The 15411-nt window shown below is 35.4% G+C and overlaps 2 protein-coding genes across 3 annotated transcripts; one reads left to right on the plus strand and one right to left on the minus strand.

Annotated features, from left to right (window-relative positions):
• Positions 1-5278: 5278 nt before the first annotated feature.
• LOC104893639 (uncharacterized) lies at positions 5279-12880 on the plus strand. 2 transcript variants are annotated; one of them, XM_048637435.2, is made up of 6 exons: positions 5279-5571; positions 6486-6628; positions 6742-6834; positions 9902-10123; positions 11729-11831; positions 11933-12880. In XM_048637435.2, the coding sequence occupies exons 1-6, from the start codon at positions 5486-5488 to the stop codon at positions 12519-12521; spliced, it is 1236 nt and encodes a 411-aa protein (XP_048493392.1). In that variant the 5' UTR covers positions 5279-5485; the 3' UTR covers positions 12522-12880. The 2 variants fall into 2 exon arrangements, with proteins under 2 accessions (XP_048493392.1, XP_010678070.1); XM_010679768.4 differs by having other exon boundaries at positions 5281-5571; positions 6742-6792.
• Positions 12881-13825: 945 nt separating this feature from the next.
• LOC104893640 (thaumatin-like protein) lies at positions 13826-14888 on the minus strand. Its single transcript, XM_010679769.4, has 2 exons — positions 14721-14888; positions 13826-14634 (listed from the first exon to the last, which is right to left on the minus strand). Exons 1-2 carry the CDS (start codon positions 14779-14781, stop codon positions 13958-13960), a joined length of 738 nt encoding a protein of 245 aa, XP_010678071.1. The 5' UTR covers positions 14782-14888; the 3' UTR covers positions 13826-13957.
• Positions 14889-15411: the final 523 nt, after the last annotated feature.

Here is a 15411-nt window from a genome sequence, read left to right on the forward strand (position 1 = left end):
AGTCTAAATGAAGGTCGTTCTAACTCAGAGCGGTTCAAAAGGGCACTTGATTGCAAACAGAAAAGGTCATATATTATGACTGATGAGCAGTGGCAAGTGTTGGATGAAAAAGTGTTATATGCAATCCAACTATGCTTAACTAAGGAGGCACTACACGAGGTTATTCGTGAGGAGACCATTGCAAGGCTATGGTTAAAGCTCGAGTCCCTCTACATGACTAAAAGTCTCGCTAATAACCTCCGTATTAAGGAAAGGCTTTACATTATTCGGATGGCCAAAGGTACTTCTATCCAATCTCATCTTGATGAATTTAATTCTATTATTATTGATCTTGAGAATTTGGATGTCAAGATTGAAGAAGAGGATAAATCAGTGTTATTAGTAGTCTCCCTACCTCCTTCGTACAATCACTTCAAGAAAATCATGTTATATGGTAATAATGATACTTTATCTTTTGAAGATATTAAATCTAATTTACGCTCAAAATAAAAAATTTGACCTTGAAGTGCATTTCAATGCTAATGCCGAAGGATTAAATGTAGGAGAAAGATGACACGAAAAAATAAGTACAAAAAATGGGGCCATATCTAATGGGCATAAATCTAACAATTTATGCAAATATTGTAAGAGGCATGGACACGATATTTCTGATTGCATAAAATTAAAGAAAAAGCCCGGAAGAGTAGAAAATGAGAAAAAAGCATCAGAAACTGCACAACCCAATTTTGGTAAAATAGAATCTGATGATGTTCTTTTGGCTACTTCTTCAAGAAGAAGTAGAACTTCTAATTGGGTGTTTAATTCTGGTTGCACCTACCATGTTTGTTCTCAAAAGCAGGATCACTTTATCGACTATCAATTGGTGAAGAATAAATATGTCTCTATGGGTAACGATTCCGATTGCAAAGTTCGTGGTATTGGCTCTGTTCGAATCAAGACACATGATGCTGAGATCAGGATTCTTTCTAATATTCAACATGTTCCTGATCTGAAGCTGAACATCATTTCTTTGGGCACTCTTGATTCTAAAGGGTGCAGGATTTCGGCTCAAGGTGGAGTACTTAAAGTTTCCAAAGGTGCTCATGAACTTCTAAAGGCCATCAGACATAGAATCTCTATGTATTACAAGAGTCTTCAATTATGGCTTCTTCCTATACAACCCTGGTTTAGCATCAAAGCCGTTATAAAATGAGTTTTAGCATGTCACATTTTTCTAAGCCCAATCTACGATTGGGCCAGTGTGACATATCTACATAAAATTCGGGGTCCATACGACGAGTGCAGATAGAATTCGGTCCAAGGTGGAGATTGTTGGATTTGTGGCCCAAATTCTAGCCCATCACTAAATATCTCGGTTGGTATGTATTATAATTATCTCCCAAGGTTATCTGTGATTTGGTAAATTGTGGAGCTATCTAGAACTCCATATGGTAAGATACTAGATAGTTTAAACTAACAATAGAACCATTCCCAAGAGTAGGAAGGTCAACCATAGGCAAGATGTCAGCACAAACGCCATGAAGTTTCTTATAAAACACTATACTCAATGTTTTAGTCGAGATATATATTAATTTTTTATCTTGTTGATAATATCTAAAATTTTGCACTAACTAACTAGTCATAGCTTAAGTGTAAATCAATAGTGATTGTACATCATTGATGATTTAAAAGTACACCAGTCATGGATTAAAAGTATATCACCTATTAGAAATGTTTAGTTTCAAAATCATACACACATGTAGTCAGAGACTTTTAAAGGAAACTATAAATAGGAAACGCAACAATAATCAAGAAGGCACATCACATCGCTACTAATATAGGTGCATACTAAACTTGTAAAAATTTTACCATATTTTTACTTTCGGAGAAATTCATAAGAGAGGACCCAGCTATTACCCATTTTCTTGTATAAGTCTCAAAAATGAATTATTCACTCCAGGTCCCAAGTTTACCATCTTGTGATTTTTATAAGTCCTTAATTACTTATAAACGGTTTAAAAGGTAACACTTTCAAACATTAACCCCATTTTATAGGTCTTTGTCACTTGCTCAAAGTATTCAAAGATGGTAAACATTTAAAAATCTTACCTTCTAAACCGGTTATAAGTAACTCGGGACCTATGAAAATTAAAAGATAGTAAACTTGAAACCTGTAGGGAATAATTAGAGTTGGGCATGGGCCGGCACGGCACGACACGGCACGATTTGAGCCCGACCCAGCACGAGCCCGCTATTAGCACGGCACGGCACGCCGGCACAAGTGGTGGGCCGTGGGCCATGCATCAATAACATTCTAAAAGTTTGGCACGAACCCGGCACGAGCACGATGGGACGGCCCACAAGTTGCCATGCTTATTTTGGTTAAAATTTCATAATATTTAAAATTTGTATAAGGCACGATGGCACGGCACGAGCCGGCCCGGCACGACACGTGGTCCGGGTCGTGCATGGGCCTTAGATTCCACAATTTGGCACGAGCCCGACACGACACGAGCATTTCTTGGCCCGTTTTGGCACGGCACGTTGTGGCACGAGGCATGCGGGCTTGGCACGTGGGCCGTCTCGGCACGGCCCGTGCCCACCTCTCCGAATAATCCATAGTTTAGACTTATAAAAGAAAATGAGTGATTGTTGGGCCCTCTCTTGTGAATTTTTCCTTTACTTTACTTAGCTTGGGTTATTCCACCGAATAATCTAGAATTTGATGGGTTCTATTTCTATCATTCAATTGAGCTTCTTGTCGAAAAAAATCCCTCCATTAGTCCAAATCAATTCTTTTTTTTAACGGAAGTCCAAATCAATTCTAATTTTATCATGCTTCTAAGTCCAAATCTGAATTTTTTTTGAGATTATCAGTGAGTAAAAAGTTTAGAAAAAAATTGAATTCTAAATCTACTTAAACATTAGAACCAAGATATTATCAATAATCTATATTTACATTATCAATAATTATCAAATGATATAACTAATCAATAATAGATTAATCCTATGTTGCAGCTGCCATTAAGTGGCCTATAGCTGCGATTTTCGTGGCGCAACAATTAAGGGCGCAACAATATGTAATTACCTATTGTTGCGGTTTTAACCACAGCAATAGAGCAATCTATTGTTGCGGTTCCTACCCAAAACCACAACAATAGGTATTTTTTTAATTAAAAAAAAAAGCCTATTGCTGCAGGTTTTGATAGGATCCGCAGCAATAGGTACAACTAAATTATTATTTTTAAAATTTAGATCTTCGGTATTCATATACAATAAAGGAGATAGTGCCAAAAAGAAAACAGTTAACTAAAACACAAACTTACAGCTTTACATTCATATATTATATAGAACGATATTCTTACATAACTTATAACTAAATTTTACAGCCAAATCACAGGTACAAAAAAAATATAATGAAAAAATAAAATGAAATAAACGAAGTATATTATATATGGAAATCAAAGACATTTGCCCCTACCGAGATCAACCCAAAAATAAATGACTAATACTAAGAAGATAATAAATGTGGGAACCACAATTCCAAGTATGCCATATTGGATAGTATTGCAAGAGAGCGCAAACCTACACAAGTACTATATTTTTACTATACAAACCATGTATTGAAATGTGTACTTTTGAATTGAAAAGATTAATATGTATTTTCTTTTTGTCAGGAGTTCTTCTGTTCAAACCATAATTATAACTATTTGACTTACATAATTATACCATTAATTTCATTTATCAGTTTTTACTACCTTGGGGGATGGCGCACATCACATAACATGAGGATAAAAAGAAATTTATCTCAAGTATTTCTGAATCTTTAAAACGAGCATTGTGGATGTGATATCATTCGGCAAAATTTAACCTTCTAATTACTATGTTCAAATTATAACTTGTACGAAATAATTGCGTTTGTTTTCGCATCTATAAAATTATTAAAAAAAACATATGCAAGATTTGTACGCCATTGGAATAACGATAATTAGAATTTCCAGCCTTGAGAGACCGCACTTACTAGTGAAAATACTACGAAGCAGAGCAATAAAACTACTACATCACCCAATAAGGAGACCCTTTTGCTTATTGTTTTGCTATAAAATAATACTACATTTTGACAATGTAGTCCTCATAGTTAATCACCGCCTAATATGGCCTAATCTCTTTTGGTAATAGGCATGCTCGTGTTCTTGTGACAGATATAACAATGAGCCAATGAATCAAGGACATTTTGAGCATGCACAAACGTTTGGCGTATTATGTACTACATAAATAGTTTGTACTAACAAGGACTATATGCATGTGATTATATCTAATTACCAAATTCACATGCTTTGTTTTGTTTAAATCAATTAGGCTAGTGCTTACATTTGGTTATAGACAATGAATTACTCTAACTTGGAGGGTCATCCAATAATTTGTATTGTATGAAATTGTATCGAGTTTATTTGAAAAAACCTGTGCCCAAAATAATTAATCAAGCATTTCAGTAGTTAATTTTTGCAATGAGACAGCGCACCGGCCAACAACTAGTAAAACTAGTCTCATATGCACGCGATGCGTGCGAAAACATATTAACATTAATATTGACATTGAAAGCACTAAATGTACTTATACTATTTTATTGTAGTTTAATTTGATCATTCACAATATATTTTTTTCAATGTGATAAATGAACTTGTACCAGAATGTACTATAAATTGATATTATTGGATGATATATGCTAATATCTTTAATATATGTGTAATTCACTGCGTAACATTATATTGAGAAATTGAATGGTATAATCCTATTTCTTTGATATATTTGAATTACGAATATATTTTTAAATAATGATGAGATGGATTATCCCAACTAACACAAACAACCACTATGAGCCTTTAAATAAATACAATGATAAATTATCCTAATCGGCACATAAGACAATTATAAAAGGAAGTTTGGTATGTTTATGTTAATGTATGTTCTTTGAAATTGTGATTGCAATTGGAAGTTTAGTTAGAAAGAAACTTTGTAAGTTCTTACTTTTTAATTGTTTGAAATTGTTTTAGTTAGATTAGATTAATTTTCAATCAAAAATATCTCTTTTAAGCATATTTTTTTTAAAGATATATTATGTGTACATTACATTTTATTATAAGTTAGGTAATATTAAGTTTTCTTATTACTTATCACACAAAAATATAGATTAAGAAGGAATTGAATATTTTTGATAAGTGAAGGGTAAAAAAGTGATCTTATAAGAAGATACCGTAGCTTACCCCTTGACTTATATAATAAAGATGAAATTGTAAAACGGTCTCCAATTGGGCCGAAGCTCGACGTGGACGCTTGGCTCCTCCTTTACCTAGTGGTGAATTCTCGATCAAATTCCCGAACCATCTCTTCACTAGAGCTTCTATAGAAACATCGGATTTCTGACGGAGGAACAACACAAACTCGAGGGTTTCTGAAATTCGCTTTGAACCAATCTCTGCCCAATCTCACAAATTTTATCAATAAAATGAATCAAGACAACCCAAATTGGGAAGGATTGCTAAAATGGAGTCTCTCTCACTCTGATGGTACTCAACCTCCACGCCACCTCAGGTACCATTCCGTCTTCCTCTCTGTTTCATCCTTATATTGTCACTTTTTTTCTTTTTTTCCATATTATGCAACTTACAATTGTTGATTGCTACATTATATAAAGAAAGATTTTGATGGCAGGTTTTGGGTTTTTTGTACTTCAGAAGAAACCCTTTTTGTTGTTTAATTTGCTCCCGGGTTCTTATTAGCATTCTATAAATAATTCTTTAATGTTTTTTTGGTGTGGAGAGAGTCACAAAAGTAAGTGATGTGGAAAAAAATTTCCTTTTTTAAGGAAGTTGTAGGTTCCTTGAAAATTTTTTAGCATGAAAAATGTATTCCCTGGAATCAGTGCCGTTGGTGACATTTTATGGGCCCTGGGCAAAATAAAAAAATATGGGCCCCTATCTAAAATAATTCTAATTTTTTTTGGGAAGCATTTGATATTTTCCATGAGAAATAATGGTGAAATCAATTGGAATATGGGAAGAATTGAATGAGATTTGGAGAAAAGCACTAGATGGAAATGAAAGGCCATGGAAATAGGAGGAGCTTATTATAGGTAGATTATTTTTTGGTTTGGGCCCCTTTGGCTGATGGGCCCTAGGCCACTGCACTTGTTGCCTACCCTCAAATCTGCCTGGAATCAAACGGAGCGTAAGTAAAATGGAGATGAGGACAATTTATGTATTGTATGAACAAGTTTTAGTATAGTAGTAGTTTGTAGTTGCTTGAGGTTGCATGGTTTTGGAAAATCGGGCTGATCATCCGGGAATTAATTAAATTCAGGGTAAATCCGTTGACTTGAGTCATGTCCTTGGATTATGGAGCATGAAAACTTCCTACTTTAATCTTTCTCCATGTGTTTTTCTTGTAATTATGATGTGCATTTATTTAACCTCATATATTTTGATTTTTGAATCTGTGATGACCAGTGATGAGGACCGGAAATGGTTTATGGAAGCTTTGCAATCGCAAACCATTGACGTTGTCAAGCGTATGAAAGACATAACTCTAGTCATGCAAACTCCAGAAGAAGTCTTAGACTCTCAAGGTGTTACGCCTAGTGATATTGAAGGTAATATACAACTTTCATCATACCTTAGTAGTGTTTGTATTTGAGTAAACGTACACCTGATAATTCTAGAGCTTCGACTTTTTGTTGATCTTATTGTTTCTATATTTTTCCAGATATGCTGGATGAGTTGCAAGAGCATGTGGAGTCAATTGATATGGCAAATGGTAAGCTTATAAGACCGGGTCTCATCCCTTTTTCTTACACAGGTCGGTGTCTTGCTTATCTATAGTGTTTTGTATGCTTGGATTGAATAGCCAAACATCCTTTTATGGCAATTCAGTATTCTTCAAAATATCTGAAAAACCTGTAGGGTTGTGTTTTAGCTGACATGAGTTTTGTGGATGTGTCCCCTTCCCTCTTCTGAGGGCTTGAAACACTTCATGGGTGTAACTTGTAAGAGGTAGCAGTGCCATTATACTTCTTTGCGCATTAATATTCATAAAAGCAGTAAATTATTTCTCTACAACCTGGACACAATGCTCATATCAAATGTCCTACATTTTTTTTTGAGAGGTATCACATGCCCTAAGTTCACATAAATTAAATAAGTTGTTTCCAAGAAAAAAAAGGAAAAATTGTTTTAAATAAGTCAACCTTTGCGGGGTCTTTGATTATCCCTGATTGAGTTAAGCTTGTATGTCTTTTTTCTTCTATTGAGTTCTAACCTGTTTGTGACTAGTTTAGTAGGTTACTTATGATACGTGTTACAATATCCCTTCTTCTAAAACAGGCGAGGGTGGGGTGGGACATTGTAACACGTATCATAAATAACCTACTAAACAAGTCAAAAACAGTTTAAAAACTCAATAGAAGAAAATAGACATACAAACTTAATTCAATCAGGGATAATCAAAAGGTAGACTTAAAATGAGAAGACCTTGCAAAGACTGACTTATTTAAAAATTATTTTTCCAAAAAAAAACTAGTACCTGACTAGGGCTTTTATGAGTTTTTCATGTCATTTTCTCGTAATTTATTGCACAATTAGGATGACTTTGTGCATTCAATGGAATACTTTACACAACTAACTTTGGTCTCATAAACTTGTTTGAATTTCTCTAATATATTTAGTGAAACACTAATCTACATATACTATAATGTATGGGCTCTAATTGATGAAGCTCTAATATAGAGCTTCGTCGCAATTAGAATTATGCTCTCCAGTCAATCTTCTTCAACTTTAATCTTATATTGAGGCTCATAAACCAATCGTATGAAGTGAAAGTTTTCCGTCACGTACTTACAGTTGTATCATCACAGGGAGTTACATTTGTTCATGTATGTGGTTTGCTTAGTTGATGCACTCAAGTGAAGTTAGGGTGCTTCTAGATTTTTGCTTTGGCGTGTGTGTTTTTCTAATATTTAAGTCTTCTTTTTGGGGCAAGTATTCTGTTGATTTGCTAATTTGGCCTGGCCTTTTTCTTGAGCTTGATCTTGAGAAAGAGGACGACAATTCTTTTTTTTTTTTTTTTAGTTTTCTGGTTTGTTTATCCTTGAGTGTGAGACCAAGGAGGTGAGGATCACAGTTCCCCTTTTTCCACATAGGTGATGGAAAATGTCACCAGAAAGAACGACTTCTGCCAAACCTATTTAACTCTTCTACATTCTGGAAAGAGAAATAATGTGTATGGTTATATTAATAGCAAATCTGTTCAAAACACCTAAAGTACTGCTTTCTATCTAGAAGTAATGGCGAGCTGCTGGTCTGCACACAAAGTAGATAGGTAATGATCAATATAAGGAAAGTATGAATAGATTTGCTTGGGAAAATTGTTTGTGGACTGTTGAACAAATCAAACTTGGGCTGTTGACTGGGAACTGAAATGAAACAGTACTTCCTTAATGGTGGTGATGTTTAATAGGAGATTGTTAAGCTTTTTGCAGATAATTGGTGTAGCGTCTACTCTTGAACATCTTTTGTCTTGTTCGTTTTGGATTCGTAGCAGCTCACTACCTAGTTTTGCAAATTTAATGCAAAAGTGTACCATTTGCACGTACCCATTCCCATGTTTCGGATTACAAGGGGTGAATTAAGGAAATAGGTACTTGGGTAGCTATCTGTTCTCTTTATGGCCTTCTAACTAAATTCTTCTTTCTCGTGTCTAATATTTTCTTCTACTATGGAAATTATGTCTCAAATCATCAAGCTTTTAAAGAGTTTAAATTTCTGGGTATGCTAATATCGAAGTGTTTTTAATTTATTTAACATGGGTAACAAACCAATGTGTTGAAAAGAAATTGGGCAAGAAGAGAGGGAGAGGAAGGGAAATAAATTTCATGAGAGGAATTTATGTATGCCATAAACTATTTACTCTGATGTATGAGCCACCTGAAATCAATTGGCTTGACAAATGTTGGGCATGATGAAACAAACTAATCTTCATATTCTTGCATGAGTTCATGTACTTCACTGAGCTGCAAAATGATTGCTAAAGAGAGATCTCTATGCTATGAAGGTGAACTGTCTACTTTAGATGCCTTTCAAACTGGAAACACTATTCCAGTTTGGAAAGCAAGCTATATATTATAAATGTTCAAATTATTGGTTACAAGCTATGTTTCAAGTAGTGCAATTATTTTCGAAAGGATTTATGTCTAATCTATCTACAGGACAAAAAGAATGGATCTGTAGTTGCATTGTCTTTTTCAAAAGTAATACTCTACGTTCTTTTGGCACGGTTATTCAACACGTATTTTAACCTTTAATATCTCTTATTTCTTTTTAACTAAAAACTAGCCTTATATGCACGCGATGCGTGCAAAAACATGTAGAAAATTAAATTAATTGTTGATTACATCTAATTTGGACTTTTAGATTTTTAATCAGTTTATCCCACTAAATCAGGGTTTTAAAAAAAAAAATCAAAATTAAGTTCAAAAGGAAGTAACTATGTTGTATATTTTGACTGTTTTCTTTTTGTTGTGCCTTTCTTTCTTTTTATTTAATTAGGTAGTAACTCCTTTCTTTCTTTTTTTTCTATTTTTCATGTCAGTCCTACCCTCGTTGCCTTATATAATAGTGATTATAAAATTTGATATTAATAATCTACACATCGAGACGAATTAACAAGACCAAACATGAGTATATCTTTACTTATGAAAAAATCAAAATAATCGGTCAAAGTTGGTGGTTTGATTTCTCAAAATACAAATGTAGCAATTAAAAAGAAACGGAGGGAATATCTCATAGCTTCCATACATGTCCATTACATCTAAGTAGCATATTTTTCTTTTTTGACTGATGTAAGATTTGTTTTTACTCTTGCCTCACAGATCTTAATTCGATTGGTGGGCTGCTTCCCTTGATTGATTATCTTAAGAATCGGCACGCGAATATTCGAGCAAAAGCTGCAGATGTTCTGAATACCATTGTTCAGAACAATCCCAAGAGTCAACAACTTGTAATGGAAGCAAATGGTTTTCAGCCTCTTCTTATGAACTTCACATCAGACCCTGACATGAAAGTACGTACACAGGCACTGGGTGCCATATCATGTGAGTATTGATAACAAATTGATCCCTCTTTTAATGAATCTTTTAACCCACTCTTGGAGCAAACATCAAGGAAAAATATCGCGGATGCGGTCAAAATCGTGGTAACATTTAGAAGCGGCTTGTAACGGATGAATCGAATGGATCGCGGCCGATGCGACGTGAACTTTTTCAAAAAAATCACATTAATATGTTCTAACCTTATTTGCGTTGTTTTAGTTTATGAAACATTATTAGAGCATAATATAATCAAATCTATCAGAATATCATATTTCTTCAACTATATAATTAATTCATATAATATTTTTGGCCAATGTTTGAAAAGAATGGGTGGGATGGGGATAAAAACGTTATGACGCGGTAAGTCTGCGTTACGTAACAGACTACGCGGCTCGAATTATGGATTTTTATTATGGCAATCCATAATGGGATTTCGTGGAACGACAAATCCAAAATCCTTTACGACGACCATGTCTGTAATGGAACGGGTGGGTTTTATTTCCATCCAATCCTACCTTTATTTGAATGTTTATTTTTATTTTAAAGGGGATTGATGTTTTACTTCCTCCCTGCATTTCACAAAAATAGATATACTTTGTACTTTGGCACTATTTCCATTCATCACTTTGACCATAGTTTGTGCTTTATATGCAAGGAATAGTATAGTCGTCTGGGATCTTGTTTGATTTATCCTAATGTTTATTGTTCAAATATCTAACTTTTTATGATTTTTACAAATACATAATTAGAGATATTAATGGTCAAAGTCATCGGCAAACATGAAAAGTCAAAATGGAACTATTTTTGTGAAAAGGAAAGAACAAATGTATGATGCGCGAGATATTAGTGGTTGATAAGGTGGAAAACGTGTTTGTAGATCTTTGTTCTCTCAAGCTAAAAGGGCTTCTTGAATTGCGAAACTCAAGATAAACACGAATGAAAATATGTGTTATCCGGGTAGCAAACTGAATAAGCCCAAGCTCAAAAACTTTCCTCAAACACACATGTCCATAAAAGAGTGTTTTGTTCTTGTAAACAAGCTAGAAGCATCTTAACTAACTCCTCCATGCTTTATGAAACAGAGTTGGACCTGAATTCTGATTATCTTTCTAAATTTAAGTCTCTTGAATACGGAAACAAAGCAAACCTGTTAAGTATTTGACTGGGTGGTTTGTGAATGCCTGTTGCCCACATAAGTTAGACTGACCCATTTAACTCCTTTAAAAAGAAGCATACCTTAGCTTAATTAATGAAATATATACCATCATTTGGCCTGAAATGACTAAAAAGCTTTAGACAAGTCTATAAACTAAATTAAATAATGCAGGAGCCCAGGATGGCTCCAGAACAACTGTAGAAAGAAGAAGTACCATCATTTGTTTAACATGTAAAAAGCCTTATCTGTAGATTGAAGTAAAAACCCATGCTAACTTTCCTAGTAAAGCAATAATGTTAAATGAGAGCCTTATTCCCCATTAGTTATCCTAGTTTTCTTCTTTCTATTACTCTTTTATACTACATTTATTAATCTATGAATTGTTTGTCCTTTCCCTTGGTGATGCATTGCTGGCTTGAAACATTTATATTTTTTATTGGAGGTGGTTGCAGGTCTAATTCGCCACAACAAGCCTGGAATTGCAGCATTTCGCCTTGCAAATGGTTACGCGGCATTAAGAGATGCTTTAAGCTGTGAGAGTGTTAGATTTCAAAGGTATTAACATCTTTTTTGTATAAAGGGAAGTACTGATGCTGTGCATTTTGGTTGAGCTTTTTGCAAGCTGCTTTTACCTGATAGAAGTGATAATTCTGCAGGAAAGCATTAAATTTGCTACATTATCTTCTACGGGAAAGCCAATCTGATCGTTATGTCGTAACTGAACTTGGTTTCCCCCGCATCATGATGCACCTTGCTTCTAGTGATGATGCTTCTGTGAGAGAAGCTGCTCTGCTGGCTCTGTTGGAGCTTGCACGTGGAAAAGCTGATGAGACCACGGGTCACTTCTGGGATGAAGATGATAAAATGAAGCAGCTACTTGAAGAACGTATTGCAAGCATCAGCATGATGTCACAGGAAGAGCTTGGAGCTGCTAGAGAAGAGAGGCAGCTTGTTGATTCATTGTGGAATGCTTGCTACAACGAGCCATCTTCCCTTAAAGAGAAAGGTCTTCTTGTTCTTCCTGGTGAAGATCAAGATATGCCTCCACCAGATGTGGCCAGCAAACACTTTGAGCCTCCTCTTCGAGCTTGGTCCGCAAAACGCGAACCTGAGAATCCTTCTGAGTCTGAAAAAGCGGTTCCTTTGCTCTTAGGTCCTAGTCTTACTACGGAGTCTGCACATATTCAGAGTAGCTCCAATGGAAGTAATGACAATGCTGGGGGGCCTAGAAATGCTTCTTCCTAGGTTTCTTTTCTCACTCGGAAGCTTTTTTGGTTGAACTACGCTGGAACAGATTATTTACATTAGATCTTGTTTTGGATTTATTTTCACATGTTTTATTGTAGAGTCAAAACTTTCATGACTTGTGCTACACTAGGCAGACGGTCATCTGCATTAGCCCTGTCAAGCTATGGGAAGTCATACTGATAACGGATTTTTATGATTTGGGCACCTATGGATGTTATTCTGCTAGAAAAGTACCCGACTTTAAAGACTGCTATTTCACACCTTTTTCACTGGGTACTGTTAAAGGTTTCCATTCATTTTGGTCTCATTATCTGGTTATAAGATTGGAATGAACGAAAACTTATATTATGCTGATACATGCTGTTTTTTGTACCACTTGGAGAAATTTGCTGTTCTACATGTTTAGACTAAATTTATTGCAGTGTTTTAGAAAGAGCAACATTTTTCTGTACAGCTGTGGTATTCACACGATAAATTCACGATAACTTAATTTATTAGTTGACAAATTTATATTCCAGGTTGTTGAATTTTTTAACACTAATATCAAATTTTTATCTGAAGAGTCTTGGATTGAATTTTTCTAATGACTAAGTTGTATAATCATAAATGTTCAAACTTTTCAAGAATATGTTAATATTCCCTCCGTCCCATAATATAGTGCTTGTTTCTCTCTTTTGAGGTCAAATTTAAATTTTTTTGACCAAATATTCTTAGGTAGGGACGAAGGGAGTAATTTATAGATAAAATTTCAGAGGTAGAGCTTTTTAGGTGTCTGTCTTTTTCGAATCATGTCACCCGTTCTCATCCATTTGGCTTAGGTTGAAAGTGAGGTTGTACATTACGAGTCCATCTCATCAACCGAAAAATTGGGTACTAGATCAAGGATTGGAAGATCTCGATCTGCGAGCCCTGGCTCGACGATAGAATCCAAAGATGAGGTAAGGTAAGCCGAGGGATAGAATAGAAAAGAAAAGGGGCGAAGCCCTGGGTTGCAAGACACAGAGGCGAAGCTCCAAATAGCGTCTAGTATAGACGCCGGGAATGAAATAGAAGAGAAGGAGCGAAGCTTCAAGTCGTAAGACGCAGGGGAGAAGAGCTTTCTATAGTATAGTAGAAGGATTGAAGAGCGACGTATATAATGCTAAGGTTGAACTTCAGTATATGGGGATTGATATTTATATAGTAATCCTTGATCATAATTTCCGGTATTCATACTACGTCCAACCCGAAACTTGTGATTGATAGGATAGTAAAACATCGGTTTTTCTGTTGAGACTGAATTCTTAAGTGTATCATTGATGTACAAACTTAAATCAAAGCACGTAAACATTCTTATGCAGCTATGGGCTATAGGAGAATTATGCAAAACGTTCAAGACCTTTTTCAGAGACATTTTGTCCTCCAAATTACAAAACATTCGTAGAATTAGTGAACTAATTAGGAGGACAGAACGTTACAACATATCTAGGAGCTCTACATCTGTTAAGACTAGAAGAATCATCATAGGCATAAGTGTAAGCCTTTGGACAAATGGCCTTAAACAGATTAGCGAACACGGTTGGCTTGCAGGTTTTAGGATCTGAGAACTTCCCTGTACAACAGTACTTTGCAGACTGCATCACCAAGCAAGCACTCTTACACCCAACTACTTTATTCCCCTTCTTCAGTTCCAATGCTGAAGGACAACATACATTCAAATCAACATCACATTTAGCGACACCACATCCAACCCCTCCTCCTACTGGCTTCATGGAAACCGGCAAGTTAAATCCATCCACGAGGCTCACATCATAGTAATGGAGCGGGGAGGAGGAGGAACCAAAGGTCATTTCAACCACCGTTGCTGGTGGGGCCCCACTTGTTCCTTGGCATTGCATTTGATTGGCACAGTCACCAGTGTCACATTGTCCTTTTCCTTCTTTGTTGAAGCTGCAACCTTGCCTACCCCATAGCCTACCTGACCAATTCTCTGGCAGGTCTAGAACAACTTCCTCACGGCTGCTGAGGTGGAACCCGCCATCTTTAGGGTTCTTCTGACCCGGGTTTCCTAGGATTCCGGGCCACAATTCGTTGTTACAGTTGTTAACAATGATTAGCTGAATAGTAGCATCTGAAATTGAAACAACAGTAAGATCATATGCTAGACATGGTAAGTGAAAGCACTAAGCAGCAGGTGAGTATACTCTATATCAATACCTGTTACAGTGATCCAAGCTAGTAGATACAGGAAGCAATAAGAGGGATACTGATTCTCCATGGCTCAATGAGGTGAGTCTAAGTTGAGTGTTCAGTCGGACAAGCTTTAAATAGAGTTTTGCTTACAACACAAAAGCTTTTCCTTGTTTCCTAGATTATAGTCTAGATAGGGTAAAACTTTATTTTAGCATCTATAGATCCTTTATTTAACGGTTCCGCTATATGCAGCTGTAAAAAACTACCAAAATTTTCAAAGGAATTTATTGAAATGATTAGGAATTATTAATTGTTCACCTATAAATTCTAATGCTCATTAAATCCAGTAAAACTAGAGTTCCAACTTGATTCGACAACAAACTTACAATATGAGTTCTCTCGAATTACCTATAGAATCAGTTTGGTGAATTTATTTTAAACAAGACTTGTGCTCATATTGTGAGTTGTTGTCAAACCAAGTTGGATCTCTAATTTTACAAGGTTTAATGAGCATTGTAATTTACAGGTGAACAATTAATAATTCCCAATCATCTCAATAGATTCTTTTGAATGTATAAATTAGTATTAAATGATAATTTTGATAGTTTTATGCACAATCCTAAGAATTGCATATAGCCAATCGGTTTTTAATTGGGACTTATGATTTCGTACATGGACAAGGGAAAAATGCAATAGACATAAAACAGGAGAGTAA

The sequence above is a fragment of the Beta vulgaris genome, chromosome 5 (assembly GCF_026745355.1).
Source record: "Beta vulgaris subsp. vulgaris cultivar EL10 chromosome 5, EL10.2, whole genome shotgun sequence".
NCBI classification, from domain to species: domain Eukaryota; kingdom Viridiplantae; phylum Streptophyta; class Magnoliopsida; order Caryophyllales; family Amaranthaceae; genus Beta; species Beta vulgaris.